We start from the raw sequence: 22,544 nt of genomic DNA on the forward strand, positions 1-22,544 counted from the left end.
TACAAATCAAACAAATTTTAAATATTATTTCAAGTAGTTTTATCCATCTATCTATCTATCTATCTATCTATCTATCTATCTATCTATCTATCTATCTATCTATCTATCTATCTATCTATCTATCTATCTATCTATCTATCTATCGGCATGCTTGCTCAGAGATTCTATAATTCATCGAGTTAAAGTTAGCATAAGGTCAAAATGGCGAGATGATTCAGTATGATCATTCTCTCTCAAACTATGTGAGTAAATAAAGAAAACCAAAACCAAAAATAGCCAGTGAAGTACGTTCTGACAACATCTAAGCGCTACATTTTTATTATATAAAGTTTCTCCTTATGATCAATGTAAAATAAGAACTAGGCATTAGAACATGAGATCCTATTAAGACTGCTAGATTTACTGTACTCTAATGCCATTGCAATGTCACACAGCAATATGACAATAATGATCATGTTTCACGTAGTTTGGGGTCTTGACCATAACAACATTCATACGCCAACCAATTGAATAATAGCGCTGACTACAATAAAATTTAGCAGCAGTGCACTTGACTATAAGAAAGAGACAAAAGGACAAAAAGACCAGTGTGTGTGTGTGTGTGTGTGTGTGTGTGTGTGTGTGTGTGTGTGTATTTATTTAGATCCAAACCTGTAGTTCTCCCTCCCACCAGCCCCCCGGGTTCTTTTTACGAATGAGGATGAGTTGGCCAGGTGCTAGAGTCAGCTGCTCTAACCCAGTGGCAGTGTAGGGGGCGATCACCTGAGCAATCTCTGCAGAAGAAAAAAACAGCAATTTATTTAGCTTTAAAATAAAATAAAAAAAAAAAAAAAGAAAGTTCAAGACATACAAAAAAACATTTATTGCTATTAAAAAAATTATACTGATAATAATAATAGTATAAATAGTCTCCGACTTACGATAGACGCATTAGAATGACACCATTGTAACTTGAAAATATCATTAGTCGAGACATGGCCTAGCCTACCCAGGAATCTTAAAGACTGGGGGATGGGGTGGTATACTGTAATTTGCTAATAATGCATTGAAGTGCATAACCTAGCAAAACAGCAACCACCAGTACCATAATGTGTAAACTTTACAGCATTTATGTATGTGGCAGCAGGCGTGTGGATGAGTGCCGAAGCCAATGAAAAGGAGAGACGAGCTAAAATTGGGCTTTGAAACAACCACAAACGCAGCAAAAAAAAAAAAACTGAACTCTGTCGACCGCCGGCAACGTAAATATCATAAATACCCTGCTTATTTATTTATTTATTTGCCTGCTGCGTGAAACGTAAAATATTTGTTAAAATTTTTGCGTATCGCTATAGTCGTCATGAGTTTGAAAAAAGTCGAACCATCGTAATTCTGGGACTACCTGAATAGCATCCATCTGTGAAACACTCACCTGGTTTTTTCCCCAAGCTTCCAGATTTCCCAGCAGGTCCCAAACCCTGAAGATAAAGCAGTGAAAGAAACTTTTATGACTTGGGTAAAGGTGAAATAACATTGACTTACTAATGATAAAGTAATAATAATTAAATAAGGAGTAGAACTTGATGAAAGGTGCAGTTATAAGAAACTAACCGTTTTTTAGGTCACATACGTTTGTTTTATCAACACGTAGCCCAGAGTTGTGGCTCCAGATTTATCGGTGATGTGCAACAGTATTGAATAAAGCCTTATTCAGAGTGGACGGTCTCACCTCAGAGTCCTTGGGCTTGACGTAATTGGAGGGGAAAACGCCCGTTTTGCCTCCTACTGTTCCTGTCCACCAATCTCCCTCTTTCTTCAGCACCGTAATGACATCACCCTGCTGGAAGGTCAGGTCACCCTGCTCGCTACTTTCATACGTGTACATTGCGATGTACTCTGAAAATTAACATATAATAAAAACAAAATTAAACTTAATTTATGTGTATTGGAATCATTAACCTCAAATAAGAGGTCAAAACCACTGGAACAACCAGATCATTGAGGCAGGGAGTATTTACCTCTCCAGAGAGGTAGGTTAAAAAAATCCATGGCTTCAGGGTTCCTACACGTGTTTTTAAATTCAAAACTTCATTCAAGACTATATGTAACATCTGAAATACTTATTTCAAATTCCAACTGTAACCTGCGATATGTTACAATCTCAGATTTGGAATTTCTAATGTTTTCCATGTGTTTAGTTGCACACTCGGGGGCATGGTACTGTCATGGCAACTGCTGCCTCACAATGGAACAACCAATCACAGCTGTGCAGATCCTTAAAAAAATTCAAGTGTGCATGCGGAGCGTTTTCAAATGTATCTGGATTTCCATAGCCTTTGTTTTATAAAATCACTGAAATCAAATACCATACTTATTTCATTCTCTTCCAAAATGTGTAGGAATCGTGTGGGTATTACTGAGTGATCAGAGTGTGAACTCTGATCATTTGTTCTGTGTCTTTTGTCGAGCACAGTACGATTTGACCCTGCTGTAGTAAACGGTCTCACGTGTTCTGAAATTCATTTAGCACCCTCCGTCTGAGCTTCTATGACACCAATGTGTACATTGCATCTGCACACTGCGAGAGTCTGTAACCTTACCCTCACCAAGCTCCATGGGTTTGATAGGAGTAGGGCTGGGCCTTTTCATGGTGGGTGGGCTTTCGGAGGATCCTGACTCAATACTGAAACAAGACACATGATGATTATTTTCTGAATGCAGTTCACAAAGTCAGAGTAGTAAACACACACTGGCATTTCCTGTCAGCCTCATTGGCTACTTATTAAATTATTTATTTCACTTTTTTATTTTTATTTTAGCCTCTTACCAATAACTTTCTTCTGAAATGTAATCTTCCACTTTATGATGCACCAAATGTTTTCTATGGGTGAAAGATCTGGACTGGACTTTCTCCGGCCTTGACACTTACGCACAGAGATTGTTCCAGATTCTCTGAATCTTTGGATGATATTATGCACTGTAGATGATGATAACTTCAAACTCTTTGCAATTGTTCTCTGAGAAACTCCTTTCTGATGTTGCTCCACTATTTTTCGCCGCAGCATTGGGAGAATTGGTGATCCTCTGCCCATCTTGACTTCTGAGAGACACTGCCACACTGAGAGGCTCTTTTTATACCCAATCATGTTGCCAAGTGACCTAATAAGTTGCAAATTGGTCCTCCAGCTGTTCCTTATATGTACATTTAACTTTTCTGGCCTCTTATTGCTACCTGTCCCAACTTTTTTGGAATGTGTAGCTCTCATGAAATCCAAAATGAGCCAATATTTGGCATGACATTTCAAAATGTCTCACTTTCAACATTTCATAGGTTATCTATATTCTATTGTAAATAAAAATATACGTTTGTGAGGTTTGTAAATTATTGCATTCCTTTATTATTATCCTTTTTGGGAATCGGGTTTGTATGTATATATACAGTATACACACACACACACACACACACACACACACACACACACACACACACACACACACATATATATACAGTACAGACCAAAAGTTTGGACACACCTTCTCATTCAAAGAGTTTTCTTTATTTTCATGACTATGAAAATTGTAGATTCACACTGAAGGCATCAAAACTATGAATTAACACATGTGGAATTATATATGGAATTATATACATAACAAAAAAAGTGTGAAACTACTGAAAATGTCATATTGTAGGTTCTTCAAAGCCACCGTTTGCTTTGATTACTGCTTTGCACACTCTTGGCATTCTCTTGATGAGCTAGAGGTAGTCAACCAAATGGTTTTCACTTCACAGGTGTGCCCTGTCAGGTTTATTAAGTGTGATTTCTTGCCATATAAATGGGGTTGGGACCATCAGTTGTGTTGTGCAGAAGTCAGGTGGATACACAGCTGATAGTCCTACTAAATAGACTGTTAGAATTTGTATTATGGCAAGAAAAAAGCAGCTAAGTACAGAAAAACGAGTGGCCATCATTACTTTAAGAAATGAAGGTCAGTCAGTCCGAAAAATTGGGAAAATTTTGAAAGTGTCCCCAAGTGCAGTCACAAAAACCATCAAGCGCTACAAAGAAACTGGCTCACATGCGGACCGCCCCAGGAAAGGAAGACCTAGAGTTACCTCTGCTGGGGAGGATAAGTTCATCCGAGTCACCAGCCTCAGAAATCGCAGGTTAACAGCAGCTCAGATTAGAGACCAGGGCAATGGCACACAGAGTTCTAGCAGCAGACACATCTCTACAACAACTGTTAAGAGGAGACTGTGTGAATCAGGCCCTTAATGGTAGAATATCTGCTAGGAAACCACTGCTAAAGAAAGGCAACAAGCAGAAGAGACTTGTTTGGGCTTAAGAACACAAGGAATGGACATTAGACCAGTGGAAATCTGTGCTTTGGTCTGATGAGTCCAAATTTGAGATCTTTGGTTCCAACCACCGTGTCTTTGTGCGACGCAGAAAAGGTGAATGGATGGACTCTACATGCCTGGTTCCCACCGTGAAGCATAGAGGAGGAGGTGTAATGGTGTGGGGGGTGCTTTGCTGGTGACACTGTTGGGGATTTATTCAAAATTGAAGGCATACTGAACCAGCATGGCTACCACAGCATCTTGCAGCGGCATGCTATTCCATCTGGTTTGCGTTTAGTTGGACCATCATTTATTTTTCAACAGGACAATGACCCCAAACACACCTCCAGGCTGTGTAAGGGCTATTTGACCAAGAAGGAGAGTGATGGGATGCTGCGCCAGATGACCTGGCCTCCACAGTCACCGGACCTGAACCCAATCGAGATGGTTTAGGGGTGAGCTGGACCGCAGAGTGAAGGCAAAAGGGCCAACAAGTGCCAAGCATCTCTCTGGGAACTCCTTCAAGACTGTTGGAAGACCATTTCAGGTGACTACCTCTTGAAGCTCATCAAGAGAATGCCAAGAGTGTGCAAAGCAGTAATCAAAGCAAAAGGTGGCTACTTTGAAGAACCTAGAATATGACATTTTCAGTTGTTTCACACTTTTTTGTTATGTATATAATTCCATATATAATTCCACGTGTTAATTCATAGTTTTGATGCCTTCAGTATGAATCTACAATTTTCATAGTCATGAAAATAAAGAAAACTCTTTCAATGAGAAGGTGTGTCCAAACTTTTGGTCTGTACTGTATATATATCAATAAGTCGCTGGCTCACACCTCATTGATTTGCGTACGGGTCCGGAAATGAGCTTGACATAGGATTTGGGGAACCAGCCTCTCTGGCCTTGCACTTCCCCAAACCACCACATATCCTGTTGCTCCAGTACAGTGATCACGTCGCTCTTGTTGAAGTTTAAATGATTATCCTTTTTTGCCCGCCATGGATACAGAGCCTGCGCCTGCATCCCCTCCACCTTCTCCCCCTAAGACAAAAAAAAAAAATACAGGGTTAACACTCAAATGAACACAGAAGTATCTACAGTAAGAGTTCACACTATCAGAAAGCTGAACAATGTATTAAGGGGGAAATAGTATGCTAGTGCCCTTTTGTGATTTATTGTAAAGTCACAGAATTGTTTGAATAGTATCTAATTCACTATATATGCATACTACATATGCTCTATAACTATTCAGACTTAAAGAGCCGACTGAAAATGAACAACATATTTAATATTACTTTTTATTAGAAAACTATGATGATTATAATACATGCCTAAATACTATATATATATATATACACACCGAAAAGTGCTAAATATATTATCTTTGTATTTACACACAATTAATTTTAATTATACGTATTTAATATAAACCTGTATGTATTTAAGTGGTGGGCCGTCAGGGCCAGTAAAACATTTTTTGCTGACCTAAACACGATCAGAAGCACTTACCTACATTTACAACCTAAATTCTAATATTTGTTCCATGAAATTGTATTAATTTATTCACAACAGTTTATTCACTTCATTTCGTAGTGTTTCTCTTGGCTGCACTGCTTCCAGTACGTGTATGTTAAATTTTTTGTCCAATCAGATTTCAGCCTCTATGGGCTGCCATTGTCAATCTAATCTGTCCAGGGCCTTCACACTCAGTAGTGCTGGCCTTTTTTACTTTAGACTATATTAGCAATGGGTCTGTTTCTTTAACAACCAGATTTCATATTCGCCTCACAGGGCAGATAGCTGGCCTAGAATAGCGTCAGCATTTTTCCATCCTCTGATTGTTTGGTCAGAGGAAAACTGTTTCAGCCAATTTCAACTGGCAAAACACGTCTGTAGCGATCTGCACACATCAATACATCTGAGTTAGACTTTTTTATGCCCACAATGGCTGATGGAGGAAGAGAAATTTATCTGGTCTCAGACATACTTAATAATACATTTTCAAGGTGGACTTTTCCAGAAAAGCTAGACATCGTGAGGAGAGGTCGTCCAACCCTGAAGCCAGCTAGCTTGTCTCAGCCAGAGAAACGGTTTGTTCACCACTTCCAGACCAGTGCCTATGAGCGGTACCACTGGATTATAGCCTCTGAGGAGAGGTGCAAATGATGAGTCTGCGTCTCTGGTGAGTAGGTTGTATTTTATAAAAGTTTTTGTCATGTTATTAGACAAATATTGACTCTGAACTGCTCCAGATGTTGTAGGTGCAGAGTTGTGGTTGTAGTGTAGAGCATTGGAGTCTTAACTAGGTTTCTTGCTTTAGTAAAATGGTATTTACCCACCATTTGCAAAATGCTTCTCTATCTGTAATTGCGTTTTTGTATAGTATTGATAGTTTCTATAATTGCGACGTGATAGTGGTGGTATTAAGAGGTGGATTAAGTCCCCACTGAAGGCCCAGGTACCAAATGCACGGCCCTGCACTGGTATTTAATCTCTTACTTGACACGAAACAGTCCTTTTATCTTTAGTTTGGGAACTTTGACAGATTTATGTCAAAAAGAGTGCATAAATAGGGTACAAAAATAATTTTCATCAGTTAATAATGAAATAAATTAATAATGAAATAAAGCACACGCATCAATATCAGTGAAAGTTGATTGTCATATCCCACCTGTCCGAGCACAGGTGAGGGGGAGGAGCCAGAGAGAGTGGCAGGAGTGAAGGCTGAGCGTTGTCGGCCTTGCCCTCCAGTTGGCACAGAGAGAGAGGGCTGTGTGGGTTGGGTTGGCCACGCCTCCCAACCATCAGCATCCTGCTTCTCCACTGCTGAATTTGTTGGCCATCTATTGGACAACATGGGAGGAATTATAAACAATCACACGAAATGCTAATACATAGCAATATATATATATATAATCTCAGTGATTTGTAGTGCCATCTCACGTAGTGCTGAAATCTGCCCAGTTGCTGGATGTAGATGAAGATGAGGAGGCAGCAGCTGGAATGGCTGGAACGGCTGGAACTGTAGGGGGTGGAACCGCCGCCACCACTGTCTCTGTAGTGGCAGACTGCATGGCTGTGGGCGTAGTCGAGGTGGGGGTGGGGGTGATGCGAGTACTCAGTTTGGAGGCGAAGCCGCTGGCTCTCAGATTGGGAGGGACTTCGGATTCTGGAATCTTCTCTGCATAGTTAGCAGGAAACCAGCCAGTCTTTCCTTTGATCTCGCCTCCTAACCAACCTGGTTCGCCTGTCTGAGATTCATCCACCTGAGAGACAAATTGCAAAATTATAATGATTCACTGATATTTGCATTAATATGCCTTTTTTTTTTACTTAAGTTGAACTGAACGGCAGCTTTGGTCTGAAGGTAGGATTCTAACAAATTTGTAAGCTATTAACAAATTGCAGCCATGATGCAAAGACATACAAACTTTTCTTTAGGAAATCCTCTAATCAAATTTACCCACAAAATTGACATAAAATAGGCTTTAATGTAGCCATTTTTATTATTACACCTGAAGTTAATCTTCAGGCATGCTTCGGGAAGTCGAGCTTCTCCACATTTGCTTTATGGACACAGCAAAAACGGAGGTGCAATCGCTTATATACCATAATCAATTATGACAGGATATTGAAAATAAAAATAATGTTATACAGTTACACTTTAACGAGAAATGTTTTGTTTCCTTCAGTGAACGTAATTGTTAAATGCTGAGGATACATTTGACCATTAAAGCAATTTTAACCTCAGCATTAAACAGTTACGTTCACTGGAGGAAACAAAACATTGCTCAACTTTTAAACAGCTATCATTGAAATATCATGACTTCATCTTTAACTTTTGAGTCGGTGCAAAAAAGCGGCACTGCACAGTCCTGATGTCAATAAACGAATGGAAATAAATGATAATAATACAACAATGACAAACACAAATGCAGCTACACCACAAAAGAAAATCCAGTTGTCTTTGTTGTGTATGTATTTTTGGGGGTTTTTTTGTACAGCATGAATGATGAACTCTGTTTCATAAATTAAGATAGAGATGATGGTTTGGGTTAAGGTGTTGCAAAGTGCAAATAAAATCAAATAAAATTAATAATAAAAAAATGGAAACTGGTGGAAAGGGGGAGCAGTTAACCAGGACTTACCCACTCCCCTTTCACCTTCAGCAAGAGGAAGCACAGATACGAGAGAGAGGTCAAAGGTTAATCCAAATGTACTAAACATTTTCCTCATACTTTTTCTTTCAAGTTTCTTGTGTAGAGGACTTACCATGACTATGTCTCCAGGCTGGATGCTGATTTCATCATGACTGCGGGCCTCGAAAGGGTAAAGTGCTCTGTAGTAAACCACCCTTACTTTTTCCTGGTTAAAACCAGACATGGAAATCTTATCTGAAAAATACACATGCCATTTAGTGAGAAGGTCTAACATTAGGTCATAAATTGTGTAAATAGGCACGAACACTACAAATTACCGATTTACGCTTCATTCGTTTCTTTATTTACATATCCTATCATCCATTTATGTCACCCTTCTACTGATACATCTCTCCATCTGCTTATTCAGTTATTCTCTCCATCCATTTCAGCCATGTTTCCATCCAAGCGAACATCCAAACGTTCCACCGACCCACTGTTTATCCAAACATTCCATCTACCTGATCAAGCATCCCAACATTCCAGCATTTTTATCCTTTCAGACATTGTTTTCATCCATCCAACCATCTCTTTTTCATCATATCTAACATTCTATGCACCCATTTGTCTACCCACTCTCTCCATTCATTTCCCCAAAATATCATCCATCCATCATGACATACTGTCCATACATCCATCCATTCCAAGAATTAATTCATGTTTCCATTTCAATATTTCATACATTCATTGAATTCTGTCTATCTGTCTGTCCGTCCCTCCCAAATGTTTGTCCACCTAAGCATGCCATCCATACAACCATCCTTCTATTCCAAGAATTCATTCATTCATCCAGTTCAATATTTCATCAATCTACCTATTAGACCATCGCATACTTCCATCCTTCTATTTATCCATCCATCCCAACTGTCTGTCCATCCTACAATTTTGTCCATCTCAGCATGCCATTTCATACAAACATCCATCCATTCTAAAACCCACATATTGTTTAATTTTACCATTCTATTATTTCATTCATCATTCATTCATCATTCATTCACTCATTCATCTTAGCATTCCCGTTGTCCCTCCATCCACATCATGCATCTATCTGCCCACATATCAGAATTCCAATTTTCCCAACAAATAAATCAATATTTCACAAATTATTTATCCGCTCATCCCAACATCCCATTTACTTTCTCCTTTGACTGCTCATCCATCCAAACAATCTGTCCATTCATCCATCTTAACTTATGATTAATTTACCCCATGCATGCAAACTTTAACAGACAATCTGCCCTTGCAGTGTTCTCCTCACCTCCTGTGGGCCAGGGTGACTGCCCCAGCTGTTTGTTTGGTTCTGGCTGATGCAGGAACAGCTTGGAGAATTTCTCCTGGACATCTCCTCTAGAGCTCTGACTCTCTTCCTCTGCCAGGTGGCTGACCCAGGGCTCAGAAGCTGGCGGTGTCGGGCCCTTCGCTAGTGCAGTGTCGCGCCAGGCAGGAGACACGCGATCATCAGAGCCCAATATTCTGGAGAAGCAGAAAACATTGAGAGGGGCTGCTGTTGAATGCAGTGTAATGCAAAAACAAAGCACACTTCTACAGTTGTACATTTACCGGGTGTGTATACACACACACACACACACACACACACACACACACACACACATACACATACACATACACATACACACACACACACACACACACACACACACACACACACACACACACCTGCTCTCCGGCAGCTCTGCAGGTTTGACGTCTAACGGAGGCTGCAACTCCTTTTGTTTAAGCCGCTGCTGCTTGTTGTGGATTTCCCTGAGCTCCTGCAAAATCATAATGATAAAGTAGAGAGTGAGAGAAAGTGAGAATGAGAGAAAGAATAAGTCAACTGGAGTGAATGAAGGCACTGGGAGGTTTCTTTACTCTCATACAAACAAATGAAACATACCAGCAACTGGACCCTGCATGCAGTGGTCATTTAAATCCCTTTAAATTATTCATATACCCCTTCACCTGATATGTATTAGTGTTTTTTTACACTATTAGTTCATTGTCTGTTTCTGAAAGTATACAGAATCTAGCTAAATACAGCTCACATGCCAATCCCAGTTATGTATGTATGTAAAGGCAGATTACATCAATCAAAACCAAGAGTTACTAACAGGTCGTCTTGTCTGGGTGAAAGTTCATTGATTGTGTCCTCAGGTTAATATTCAGGCGCGCTATATAGGATGAGAGTCTTTCTATAGAAATATTAGCTACTCAGCATAAAACCAAAACGTTATATTTTCCTGTCTATAACATACTTTAAGCTGCCATTAACATTTCGGCATTGTGGTAGCTTAGGTGGATTTTGGCTATCTGAAGGTCATGAGTTCAAATCCCAAACGCACTAAGCTGCCACTCCTGGGCCCCTGAGCAAGGCCCTTATCCCCATTGCTGCTCAGTTGTATGAATCAGATAAATGTAAGTCACTTTGGATCCATTGAAGCCATCTGATAAATTCCTGAAAAAAAAATCTAATCAATAAGGAAAGTTTTTGTTTCTTAACATTTTCACATCATTGTTGCTCCTAGGAATACTCAGGTCTTAGCTACTACCTACACTCGAATAATAAATGTTTCAGGACACCTGACATTTTATTTTTTTGCCATACGTGGTTCTTTCCCAAACTGTTAACACACAATTGTATAGAATGTCTGTGGACGAGGTAGCATTCAATTTTCCCTTTACTTGAACTAGGAGACCCAAACCTGTTCCAGCAAGACAAAGTGCACAAAGCACACTCATAAAGATGTGCGTTACATAGAGATTGGAGTGGAAGATATCAAGCGGCCTCCTAGTGAACTCTGACCTCAACCCTACTGAACACCGTTGGGATGAATGTGAACGCTGACTGCACCCCAGACCTCCTCACCTCACCTACATCAGAACCTGACTTCACTAGGCTTGTGGCTGAAGGAGCACAAACCTCCACAAACACAAACTCCAAAATCTAGTGGAACATCTTAATAGAAGAGTGGCGGTTACTATAAGAGCAAATATTGACCAAATATAAAATTGAATATTCAAAATGCACATAAATCTTATTGTCGGGTGTCCACAAACTTTTGCCAATTTAGTGTGTTTAGCAGTTACAAGCCCTTTTGTTAAAACTGTTCCTAAAACATATCTATTTTTAAGTACTCTTGGTGCAATGTAATCCGTGTACACGATACTACATACAGACAAACTTCAAAACAAAAGCATGGACACTCATAATGGTCATTAAGGTTAGAAAGATAGAGGTTTTGAAGTCACACCAAGCATGTGCACACAAACACACACAGCCAGTGCCACAGAGAGCAATTGGTTAGACTCATGAACCAGATTTGTCACAAAAATGCATGCGTTGCATTTTACTCAATGTGTAGATCCACATAGCTACAACTTTAACGGTGAAAATATCCAGTGTTCAGTCCATCTACCATTTATATGTCTCATACAGAATCAAAACAGCACTCATAAAACCTGAAGCAGTGCAACAAAACAAAAACAAAACTAAACTGACAACCAGGTTCATGCATGAGGCTACTGCAAACATTAGTTGCATCCTAAGCTGCAGCCGAGGTTGGCGTTTTGAATAGAGCCTGGGAAAAATGCAGCCTACATTCCCAGAGTAGAACTTAGAGGGCACTACCTTCAGCTCTGTTAGCCCACACTTCTCTGCACCTGGCTGAAATTTAAAAAAGAATAGGCTAAGTTCGTGTTATTGTATATATTTATATTAAGGGTGTAGCGGTACACCGTGTCGGTTCTATGCACATGTTTATCGAATGCAATTCTTGTTTCCCTCCCGAACATTTTAAGTGGCAAGTTTGTTTAGTCTCCGCCCTGCAAAAATAAAATATATAACAATAAAATAGAATAAATCAAATGAATGCAAAACACTACTATATCGATTAAATTGAGTATACAGTGGAACCTGGACACTTGCAACCTCGATAGTTCACGACTTTCCATTTGGAACCGGACTAAGAGTAACTCGCGATAAAGCTGCGAGTGGCATTTAAAAAAAAAAAAACTTACTATTGTATTATTCATTTAAAGTAGTAAAAAAAATGTATGACAAGTAATTCACAATTTTTGTTGAGTTTACCGTACATGTACAATTCCCCTTAAAAAAGGAACCATCAAAATGAGAGTCAAAACCTCGTGATTTTTTTGTTACTCGCGCGAGGTCATAGAACGTAACCCCCTCCAGTATCGAGGTTGCACTGTATATCCATATCGCTAGTCAGAAAAACGTTGGCAATGACACGAAGTCACTGATTTTGCGCACCGAGCCAAACAAATTCTGAGTGTTCTCACGTGCACGGTACAAATCCGAGTTTATGGTGCAGATGGAGATGCAGTGTCACTGTCTAGTGATATGGCTATATACTCGATTTAATCAATATAATAAATTGCATTCAATTAAATAATTCGATTTCATTTTTATATATCTTCTTTAAACCAAGCAGGCATTTGATTTAATAGTGTTTTACGAAATGTAAACTGTTGATGCTCACAAATGTTAATAATAATAAACAATAATAAAAAAATAAAAAATTTAATTAAATAATAAAAAAAAAAAACACATTTCTTGCCCCGTAACGGTACCGAAATTGAACCGAATCTTGACTTAAAAACCGAGGTCTGTACCGAACCTTAAATTTTTTGTTACACCCCTAATATACCCCTGTATATATATACATATATATATATATATACATATATATATATATATATATATATATATATATATATATATATATATATATATATATATATATATATATACATATATATATACACATCCACACACGTACATCATTCCTCATATACTACATACACATACATTATCCATACACTGTATTAAAAAAGTGTCCCCCCCCCCCATCAATAAACATGCTTAAAAAAATCTATTAGTTTTGTATTATTACTACTATTGTGTACATCATTTTGGGCTGATTATGTTGGAATAAAACACAAAAAAATGAATAGGGCAGTACGTGCTGAGCGCTTTCATCTGGATATTTGGAGGAGGTGCAATAAGACACAAGAGAGGAGAACGGTGTGTGGGATGTCTAAGGAAAATTAGCGGGTTGTTTATATTCTTTCACTGCTATAGGGAGAACTTTAACCAATACAAACAGGCCAGAAGAACTGCAAGGCGGTCCAGCAGCAACTCGTACATTAAGCCCCCTTGCTGTAAGCGACAAAAATCCACCACCCAAAAATATGAAGATTAAATTTTTTTTTAAAAGGTACGAACTTATTTCCATAATCTGAAATAAAAATCAAATCAATAAAATATTTTAATATAATATCAATATAACGAAGCTCTGCTCTCGTTACCCTGCTGATCGGGTGTGGTTTTGTTTATTGTGCACCGCGAGCTTTCGAATTTACCGATAAGCAATGAAATTGCGAGCTTAGTGGGGCTCATAGCAAGAAATGCTGAGGCGATGCAGCACTGCAACCCGTTCTGTAGAAGGCAGCGGAGAGCACAGTGCGGTCAGTAAGGGGTGAGAGGTTTGGGCACGGTTTGGTAAGGTAGTTTGTGGGGTTTGGGGTAGCAGTGGTTCTGGTTGTCTACCTGTCGCCCTCTCTGCTCCTGAAGAAGTAGTTCCAGTCGAAGGCGCTCTATCCGGACTGTGTGCACCTTATAGAACAGGCCCAAGGACTTTACCACCATGGCAGGAAAATAAGAAGGAGTCAGGAAAAGGGTATGTGGCATAAGGCCGGGATGAGCGTAGGATGAAGAGGAGGACGATGATGATGACCAAGAAGTAAGAAAAAAAAATGAGCAAAAGTGAAATAGTGTAATAAAGGAGTATACGTAGGTTCAGTGTGTTACCATTCTTTCTTACGGTATGTTCACACTTGGAAATTACATACATACACACACGTACTGTATTGCCAAAAGATTGCGGACACCTGGTCTGGTTGCAGACGCAACTGCTCAGTGTATAAATGAGATAACTAAGTCGGTCTGGATCGGGGCGCCTGAAAAATGGCATAAATCTAACGTAGATGTGGTAGGTTACTTGCCATGGCAGGAAAAACCGGAAAGGGGGTATACAAAGAGGTTTTTTTTCCTCCATAACTAAAGTTCAGTCATAATTGTACATAATTCGATAAACAACGTGTAAAATTTGGTTACTAAAATATATCAAATCATCAACTATCACACATCAAACCATATCTATGGCCTGTCACCTTCTAGTGTGAAACCTGGGTTGGAGGTTGAAATCCTGTACAGACAATATCTTTAGAATGGTGCACGCTACTCATCCCTCAGTCGCTCCCACATACACGTGCTCTAGCAGAGGTATATAGAATATAGAACTTAAACAACACAGTGTTCTGCTAAATGTTGAAGGCCTGTCTGTCTCCATTTAGGTCTTTATTTGTGCGTGTGTGTGTGCGTGCGTGTCATGTACCTTCAGCTGTGCATTAAATGCATCGATCTCCAGCAGTTTGGAGCGCGTCTCTTTCTCCACCGCTTCCAGCTGCTCACGGAGTTGCTGCCTGGTTGCCTCCCTAACCTCCACTGCTTTCTGCAGGTTGGACAGCGAGTCCCCTAGAACACCCACGTATACAAATAAATCGACTGCCATTCTGAGCTTTTTTAAAATCAACATAAAACAATGGAAAGTATTTGATTATTATATTTGAAGTACAAGAGCAGATCCAGATGCATAGGAGGCATTAAAAATGATCTTACTGTGTAGGCTGTTCTGCTGCACCTGCTTCAGCTGATCATTCAGACATTGTTTATCAGGAATCAGCCTCCCCAGCCATTGCTGAGACTCCTACACGAAAAAGACGGGGGGAGGAAACAGACGGAAGGAATATAGAGAGAAAAACGGATGGAAACACGATCATTTGAATGAGAGTAGTTAAAGAAAAAGCCTAAAAACAGCGTGCAAAGATCGAAATCAATAGGATTGAAATTCTGAGGTCTCAGTCTGGCAGCATGAGAGAAAAAAAAAAAATACACACAAAAAAAGTACATAAAATACGCATTACTGACCATACCGGCAAATCGGTATAAACAACGCCATTGCGAGTGTAGGGTGCACAGTAAAGTGGGAATCCTAGGTGGAGTTCGCTACCTGTAGCTGCTGCTGCAGTGTGGTGATCTCAGATATACGGAGCTCTCGCGTCTTATTGGTGCTCTCGATCTCCTGCCTCTGAGTGGACAGATGGAAACGGATATCCTGCAGCTTCCCTTCCAGCTGAGACTTCTTATCATTCTAAAGAGAAACGATCACTTTACCCTTACACACACCTTGAAATCAATTATAGCTGCGTGTGTGAGTCATTACCAAAGCCTCCAGTTCGAACTCCAGAGTTTTCTTGCGTGCTTTGAGCAGAACAATGTTCTCCTGTTCCCGGTTTCTCTGGGTCAGTAGCTCCTGTCTGCGGTTCCTCTCCCATTCTAGTTGCCGCTGCCGCTCCAGTTCACGCTTGGCAGCCTACATGTACAAAAACGATGGAATCGAGCACGTGATATGGAGGACGGCAGAGTTTTTACCATTAGGTTTATCATGTTTATCTCTTGCCTGTATAAATACCGCATACCGCGGCCTGATAACAGAACAGGCAACCGGTTTACATCAAAAAATCTGTTGCAACAGTCTTAGTCATTCTTTCTTTGAGATGAGATGTGATCGCTTTATGAGGGAAGGACCTTAGTTTCAGTTTTGCTTTGCATGGGTACGTGTAAAAGGCACGTTTTACCTTTAACAACACTCAGAAATCTGTGCCGTAAATGCCACAGTTATGCAAGAAAGTACAGTGCAGTTGACAATGGTTGCAGGTTCTCAAGGCTAACAAGTGAACAGGACATCGCTTGTTTTCTATCCAGTACCCTCTGCTCACCTCTCTCCTCTCGATCTCCTTGCGCCGCTCCTCTTCACGATGTCTCTCCAGCTCTCGCTGCTTTTCCAGCTGCCTCTCGAGCTCCTGTTGTCGACGGCGTTCGTGCTCCTGGCGTTCTCGCTCTTTCCGCTCCTGCTCCTCACGCTCGAGAGCGGCCAAACGTTCCTGCTCCTTGCGCTGCTGCTCCAGCAGGGCCTGTCGCCGCTTCTCCAGCTCCAGGTTGCCCCTTTCGAAGTTCTCGCGCTTCTTGTCTTCAAAGGTAACTGTGGAGAAGAAAGCAATGGGAAAGTTGTTTAGAGAGACCGGTTGGGATTAAACTACATACTGAAACACGAAAAATATATATGGGTGAATAAATGAGATGCCCATGTTTCATGCAAACTATCTCGGTGAGCCTGTATGTTTAAAAAGGACTGACCTGGAAGTTTCTTCTCTGCCTCTTTCTCTTCTTCTTCTGCAGCCTCCTCCTGGACTCGCTGATCTGTAGGGTGTACACTGCCCGTACTGACACCACTTCCTGAACGCACCCTCCTACTTCCACACACACACACACACATATTGATCAAAATAACACCACTGCTACCATAATAAAAAAAACAATTACTCGTTTTATAGCTTTGCAAAACCTAAACTGAGGCCATTCGGTTTGGCTTATCTTTTTTTTTTTTCAAAAAAGAATGTAAACAATAGCAACAATGCGCAACACTTTTTAATATTACAGAGAACGTGCCAATATTTTCTATGCCGATTGATTTCTACTCGCTAAACTGTTTCTCAAGTGCGTTCACTCGGCACCACGGCTGCAATGTAAATATGAGGCATCGCAAAACTACGGAGACCGAGGCATGTCCTGAGAGTCGCATAAAATATAGATTAACATGGCAGAGGTAGCGCTGCATCCTCAAACATCTGTTTTAATTTAATCTTTTTCTCTTTATTGTTTGGCACCATAAAGGCCTGTTTGTGAAACGGCCATGTGATAGAAGTCAGAAGAAATAAAAGCTAACTATCGGGACCATATTGCATTGCAAATTTAAACATTTTTTTCCAATTGCATCATATTTTATTGCGTTGCGTAGTGACTGATTTTGACCTGAAGTTTGGAGGAAGTAGATCAGGTGGCAGCAGAGGTGGGAGGGGCAAGCCAGACATGGCCATGTCAATCAAGTGCATGGCCAGTATAAACTCCTCAGCTGTGAGCTTCCCGTCCTGATCAATGTCTGATAAGTTCCTACAGCAACCACACAGACAAGAGATGAAATAAAGTGTTAAACATGCTCGTGCACTTACATATAATCATTTTTGTCCTTTTACTTTTTAAGCTGCTGTATGTAATTTTACCACATAAAGGAAGTGGCAGGACACTTATTAAATCAGTAGAGGAAAAATATTCCCTTTTTCCTTTATTTTCAAATCTTCGAATAATTTATGGTCCTTAAATTCTCCTATAATAGGTTTGCTGGATCTTAAAGTCTAAATGAGTGTACAATGGAGCTAACATCACAAAATTTTATATAACGAAGGTCTAATCTATATAAAGTCCTCGAAATAATTCAGTGCATTGTAAATCTCCCTCACCAAATGGTAGCCAGCTGGGCCTGTGGTAGACTAGACTGCATGAGAATAGTTCTCGCCTGTGGGCCTGAGAAGAAAAGACAGAGAGAGAGAGAGAGAGAGAGAGAGAGAGAGAGAGAGAGAGAGAGAGAGAGAGAGAGAGAGAGTGAGAGTGTGAGAGAGTAATGAAACAAGGCCCTGACGTTGCTGACACTTCATGTCTTCATGATCCTCTTCATGTCACTGACTCATCAGAAGGGATGGAGCTGAAGCAGTTCAGTTACACAAAACAAACTTTTAAGTTTCGTTGAAAACCACAGAGAGTAAATTAAGAGCAGGGAGGAATGTAAAATCGTAGGATTCTGTGCATCGTTTCAAACACTGGACGTGCGGTACCTGTCAGATGACCGCTCATCATCTTGTCATGGCTGTTGAAGAGTTGCCGATACTTTAATCGTGATGACTGGGGTACGGCCCAATCCAAGGGTACGGGGACTGCAGGAGCACTGAAAACACAGGATAGATGATTCAGAGGAGGTTTGCATGTGGGTGTCTGTTCATTCTCCCACATGCTGAATAGAGACTCACCTGGGGATCTCAAAAGACTGGCCTTTGGGAAGTTTGGCACTGGAGCGGTTAAAAGAAGAGCTTTTGTTGACAGCTGTTGCTGGGGGGAAAAAAAATAAAAAATAAAATAATTAATAATTTTTACATTTTTAATAGACTAGCTAGCAATACTACATATTAAGCGGTAGAGCTTTTATCGTCCTCTCACCTGGGTGTGAAAAGCCTGATATAGGCTGCATCATGGAAGGGGTGCCATTGGCCAAAGGAGGTACAGGAGGAGTCACAGACGACACCAGTGGAGGTGACATGCCCATCCCGGGGACCCCCGGAGGAAGTGGTGGGAGGGGCATGGGTGGCACTGCTGGTAAACCCGTCATGGGGCCCATACTTTGCATTCCTAAAAAACAACAAAGTCCATGGACAAGCCTTAGCTAATAACAATGATTGTCATTATCCCTTGACAACTTGGAACACCAGGAACCATATTTGGCCTGGAAAGTGTTCTGGAAGTGTCAAAAGCAGAAGCGGGACCATTTCTATACTGCACCATGTATAAATCATGCATAGTGTATCAGAGAGTCATTTAGCTAAATTATTCATCTGTTTAAATGGTAATGACTCATCTCTTTTGCATGCTGTTACCGAAAGGGGCTGGAGGAGGTAAAGAGAGAGGCGGCTGCTTCATGGAAGGGGGCAGAGTCGGAGGCAGTGGGTGGCCCTGCAGCTTCAGCTTGATGAGCTTCATGGCGATGGAGAACTCGTGCATGTCCATCTTGCCATCGTTGTTCATATCGGCCAGAGCCCTGGAATATATATATTAAAAAAAGCATTTAGCACAGACGACTTGTAGTTGCTTTTAATATTTATCAATAAACTAATTAGTATTTAACTATTACAGGCGACAAAATTTGTTTACAAATCATATAGTCTAATAACTGTATTTAAATAATGGCTGTACAAGTACCATATCTGAGCCAGAACAGGGGCAGGTAAGCCTGACTGCAGGAAAAAATTCTTGGCCTGGTCACCTATAGAATCAGAAAAGAAGAATAGATAGAAAGCTCAATATAAATACAGTGATCCCGAACAGAGCACTAAAATCAGAACAATGTAAACATGTGACTCAGACCTGTTTTATTTTTATTTTTTTTTTTAAAGAAAGAAAACCTTTTAACCAAGTGGCACACAGCTTGCGAGTGCTATTATGATATGAAGTGTAGAAAGTTATATAACTATACAGAGCGTCTACATTGATATAAAAGCATCTTGGCATTACAAGCAAGCTATGAATCAAGCATTCCACCCACCAGAGCTTGAGTAACCACAGGCACAGAGACCGCCTGGTCCATTTCACATTTTAGTTGTGTGTTCATTCAAGGTCTTGGTCTTATTCACTAGACCTGAGAAACCAAATTTCACCAGATAATTGAATCCTGTTCAGAGTAAATCTTCAACAACTCCAATTAATTTAACTACACTTTCACAGCGTGGGTTTGAAAATTCTTTTTGCCACAAAAGGAAAAAATTCAGGGCAACCCTGTTGCTAGGCAACTGGGACATATGAAATTTAAACGTACCTGTGTAGGAAATATTAGTTCTTAAATCTGCAATGCAAAATCGGTGAAAGTCGGGAAAAAAAAAAAAAAGTATAGCTGAGGTTACACTGTAATTGCTTTACCAAATGAATTGGGTACCATAATGAAACATTTAACGAAATCAGAAAACCATCTCATGCTAATTCTTCTCATAGATCAGGCATATCATTATACCTTTATAACGATATGCCTGATAAAATGAACAACACTGATTCCTGGAACCTGTTAGTGGGTGTGATATTAGGCATCAAGTGAACATCTTGCCCTCAATTTGACGTGTTAGAAGAAGGAAAAATGGGCAAGCGTAAACATTTGAGTTTCACAAGGTCCAAATTGTGATGGTTAGACGACTGGGTCAGAGCATCTCCATAAATGCAGCTGTTCCTGGTCTGCAGTGGTCAGTATCTATCAAAAGTGGTCCATGGAAGGAAAGGTGGTGAACCGGCGACAATGTCAAAGGCGGCCATTAAAATGAAGGCGATTTTCTCAGTAGAAAATCAACGAATCTAAAGGAAATAATGATGTTTATGAACTCGCGTCTTGTTTCCAATGTCGCTGTGTTCAACTCCTACACTTAAAGATAGTTCCAGCTGATAGTTCCAGCTCAGAAATACTTCTAAGCAGCCCGTTTTATTAACCACATTCAAACAGTGAACTATAACCTCGTAATTTTATTACCTACACAGCATACTTTTTAATTACACTGAAATATTGTGCATACAGCCTGGAAGTGGAGACTCCTTCCAAAAAAAATATAGAAAATTATATATATATAATCTGTATTTGTCTTGCATATCAGTCCTACTGTCTAAGTCAGTATTTTCAAAAACACCAGTATTTTTTATGCTGCATATTCATGATGAAGTGAAGAAACGGAATGGTAACGTCTGAGCAGAAGCAGAACGTGACCGTTGCTTTGTATGCCGCTCGAGTGTGCCGAGGGTCACTTCCAGGTCAAAACTCAGTGCATGAAATCATACTGTAGAATCCAACGCTTGTGTAAACGTATGAGGAGACGTGCGCCGTTTTTCTGCGGAGACTATAATAAATCGAACTAAATGAACCGGGTGTTTACGAGCACATGGTCGTGACACACAGACAGAAAAATCCCTCTTCCCGCTGCAACAGGATGTGTTCTCGACCTCCGTCTGTCTGCCCTTTCACACACACACACACACACACACACACACACACACACACACACACACACACACACACACACACACACACACACACACACGAGTGCACAGAGAGCACATTTATACCCCTCCAAAAGCTAAAAACAGCCTCTCCCCTCTCTAGTGGCTGATTGTGGGCTGGCAGCCATTCAGATCCTCTCAAGCAAACACAAAGAACATCTATCCTGCACTGGGGATCAGTGGCAGGTCAACACCTCTGCTCCAGCTCAAAGAATGACCTACTATCATCATACAATGGGAGAATCAACAAATTAAATTATGTTCGTCTTATAATAAAAAAAAATTATGTTTTTTTTATATTGAGCCAGCTTTTGGAATCAGCTATTACTGGGAGGTGGTAGCTCAGTGGTTAAGGCTCTGGGTTACTGCCCCGGTATAGCCAAGCTGCCACTCTTGTGGGCAGCAAAACCCTTAACCCTCTGTTCTTCAGGGGCATTGTATCATGTCTGACCCTGCGGTTTTGACCCCAGCTTCCTAACATCGCTAATAAATGCAAAGAAAGAATTTTACTGTGCTGTAATGTACATGTATACAAGTATAAAGCACCTTATTATATTTATAGACGTGGAGGCAAATTTGTGAAATAGGAATTGCAAATAAACGTGTTATGCTAATAGAAGTAGTACAGACACAAACACGTTATTATTGTTGAAAGGAAGATTTTAGAGCTATTATCTGGCTGTCTGGTAAACACAATTACGATCTATACATAAAAACATATTTTATCCCCCCAACTTACTTCACACAAGCTGCTAAAACTGCATAAGCTCCATCTTTTTAGGGATAAACGACAGAGATTACAAAATGCCGATTCAATTTCTGACCTGGAAAAATCTCTCTATATTAAATAGATTTAAAATGAAGTAAAAATCAGCCTCATCTAAGGTTAAAAACAATATTATAAAGAGTTTTTTTAGGCTCACAAAACGTATTTGCTCTTTATTGTCTAGAGATTGCAAACTCAAAAAACAGCCAAGAGTGTGAAATCAGCTTTGCTTTTAAAGGAAAAAGTGATAGTGTAGACTCACACCAATGCTAGTCTACTACGAGTATCTGTTAGCTCATGTAGGCAAAAGAGGGCAGAATGCCTTCCTCTCTGTGACGCAGCATGAGCAGCGGGTCGAAACGAAACAACTTATACTAGAAAGCTTGTCTGTTAATGAACAATCACTGTACCAAAATGTAGCCTGAATTTGCATTGGGTTTGACGAAGCATGCTGCGAGCGTGAGGTGTGCTCTGGTACTT

At 40.2% G+C, this 22,544-nt stretch overlaps 2 protein-coding genes across 2 annotated transcripts in view; both read right to left on the reverse strand.

Moving 5' to 3' along the window:
- The window catches only part of setd4 (SET domain containing 4), a 493,820-nt gene that overhangs the window by 430,985 nt on the left and 40,291 nt on the right, over positions 1–22,544 (reverse strand). The gene's annotated exons all lie outside the window — the stretch shown is intronic.
- itsn1 (intersectin 1 (SH3 domain protein)) overlaps positions 1–22,544 on the reverse strand; it is a 54,077-nt gene that overhangs the window by 18,626 nt on the left and 12,907 nt on the right. Inside the window, exons 5-29 of the mRNA XM_083523052.1 lie at positions 19,469–19,532; positions 19,147–19,307; positions 18,713–18,901; positions 18,526–18,604; positions 18,334–18,443; positions 17,962–18,025; positions 17,477–17,614; positions 16,802–16,914; positions 16,384–16,646; positions 15,828–15,977; positions 15,615–15,755; positions 15,224–15,311; positions 14,940–15,079; positions 14,093–14,179; positions 12,152–12,187; positions 10,201–10,295; positions 9,782–9,996; positions 8,597–8,718; positions 7,268–7,590; positions 6,996–7,167; positions 5,160–5,365; positions 2,580–2,662; positions 1,709–1,875; positions 1,412–1,457; positions 652–773 (exon numbers count right to left, since the gene is read on the reverse strand). Of these exons, the coding sequence (XP_083379178.1) occupies positions 652–773; positions 1,412–1,457; positions 1,709–1,875; positions 2,580–2,662; positions 5,160–5,365; positions 6,996–7,167; positions 7,268–7,590; positions 8,597–8,718; positions 9,782–9,996; positions 10,201–10,295; positions 12,152–12,187; positions 14,093–14,179; positions 14,940–15,079; positions 15,224–15,311; positions 15,615–15,755; positions 15,828–15,977; positions 16,384–16,646; positions 16,802–16,914; positions 17,477–17,614; positions 17,962–18,025; positions 18,334–18,443; positions 18,526–18,604; positions 18,713–18,901; positions 19,147–19,307; positions 19,469–19,532 (3,374 nt within the window). The remainder of the gene's footprint in view (positions 1–651; positions 774–1,411; positions 1,458–1,708; positions 1,876–2,579; positions 2,663–5,159; positions 5,366–6,995; positions 7,168–7,267; positions 7,591–8,596; positions 8,719–9,781; positions 9,997–10,200; positions 10,296–12,151; positions 12,188–14,092; positions 14,180–14,939; positions 15,080–15,223; positions 15,312–15,614; positions 15,756–15,827; positions 15,978–16,383; positions 16,647–16,801; positions 16,915–17,476; positions 17,615–17,961; positions 18,026–18,333; positions 18,444–18,525; positions 18,605–18,712; positions 18,902–19,146; positions 19,308–19,468; positions 19,533–22,544) is intronic.

This window comes from Silurus aristotelis (genome assembly GCF_946808225.1).
Source record: "Silurus aristotelis genome assembly, chromosome: 20".
NCBI classification, from domain to species: domain Eukaryota; kingdom Metazoa; phylum Chordata; class Actinopteri; order Siluriformes; family Siluridae; genus Silurus; species Silurus aristotelis.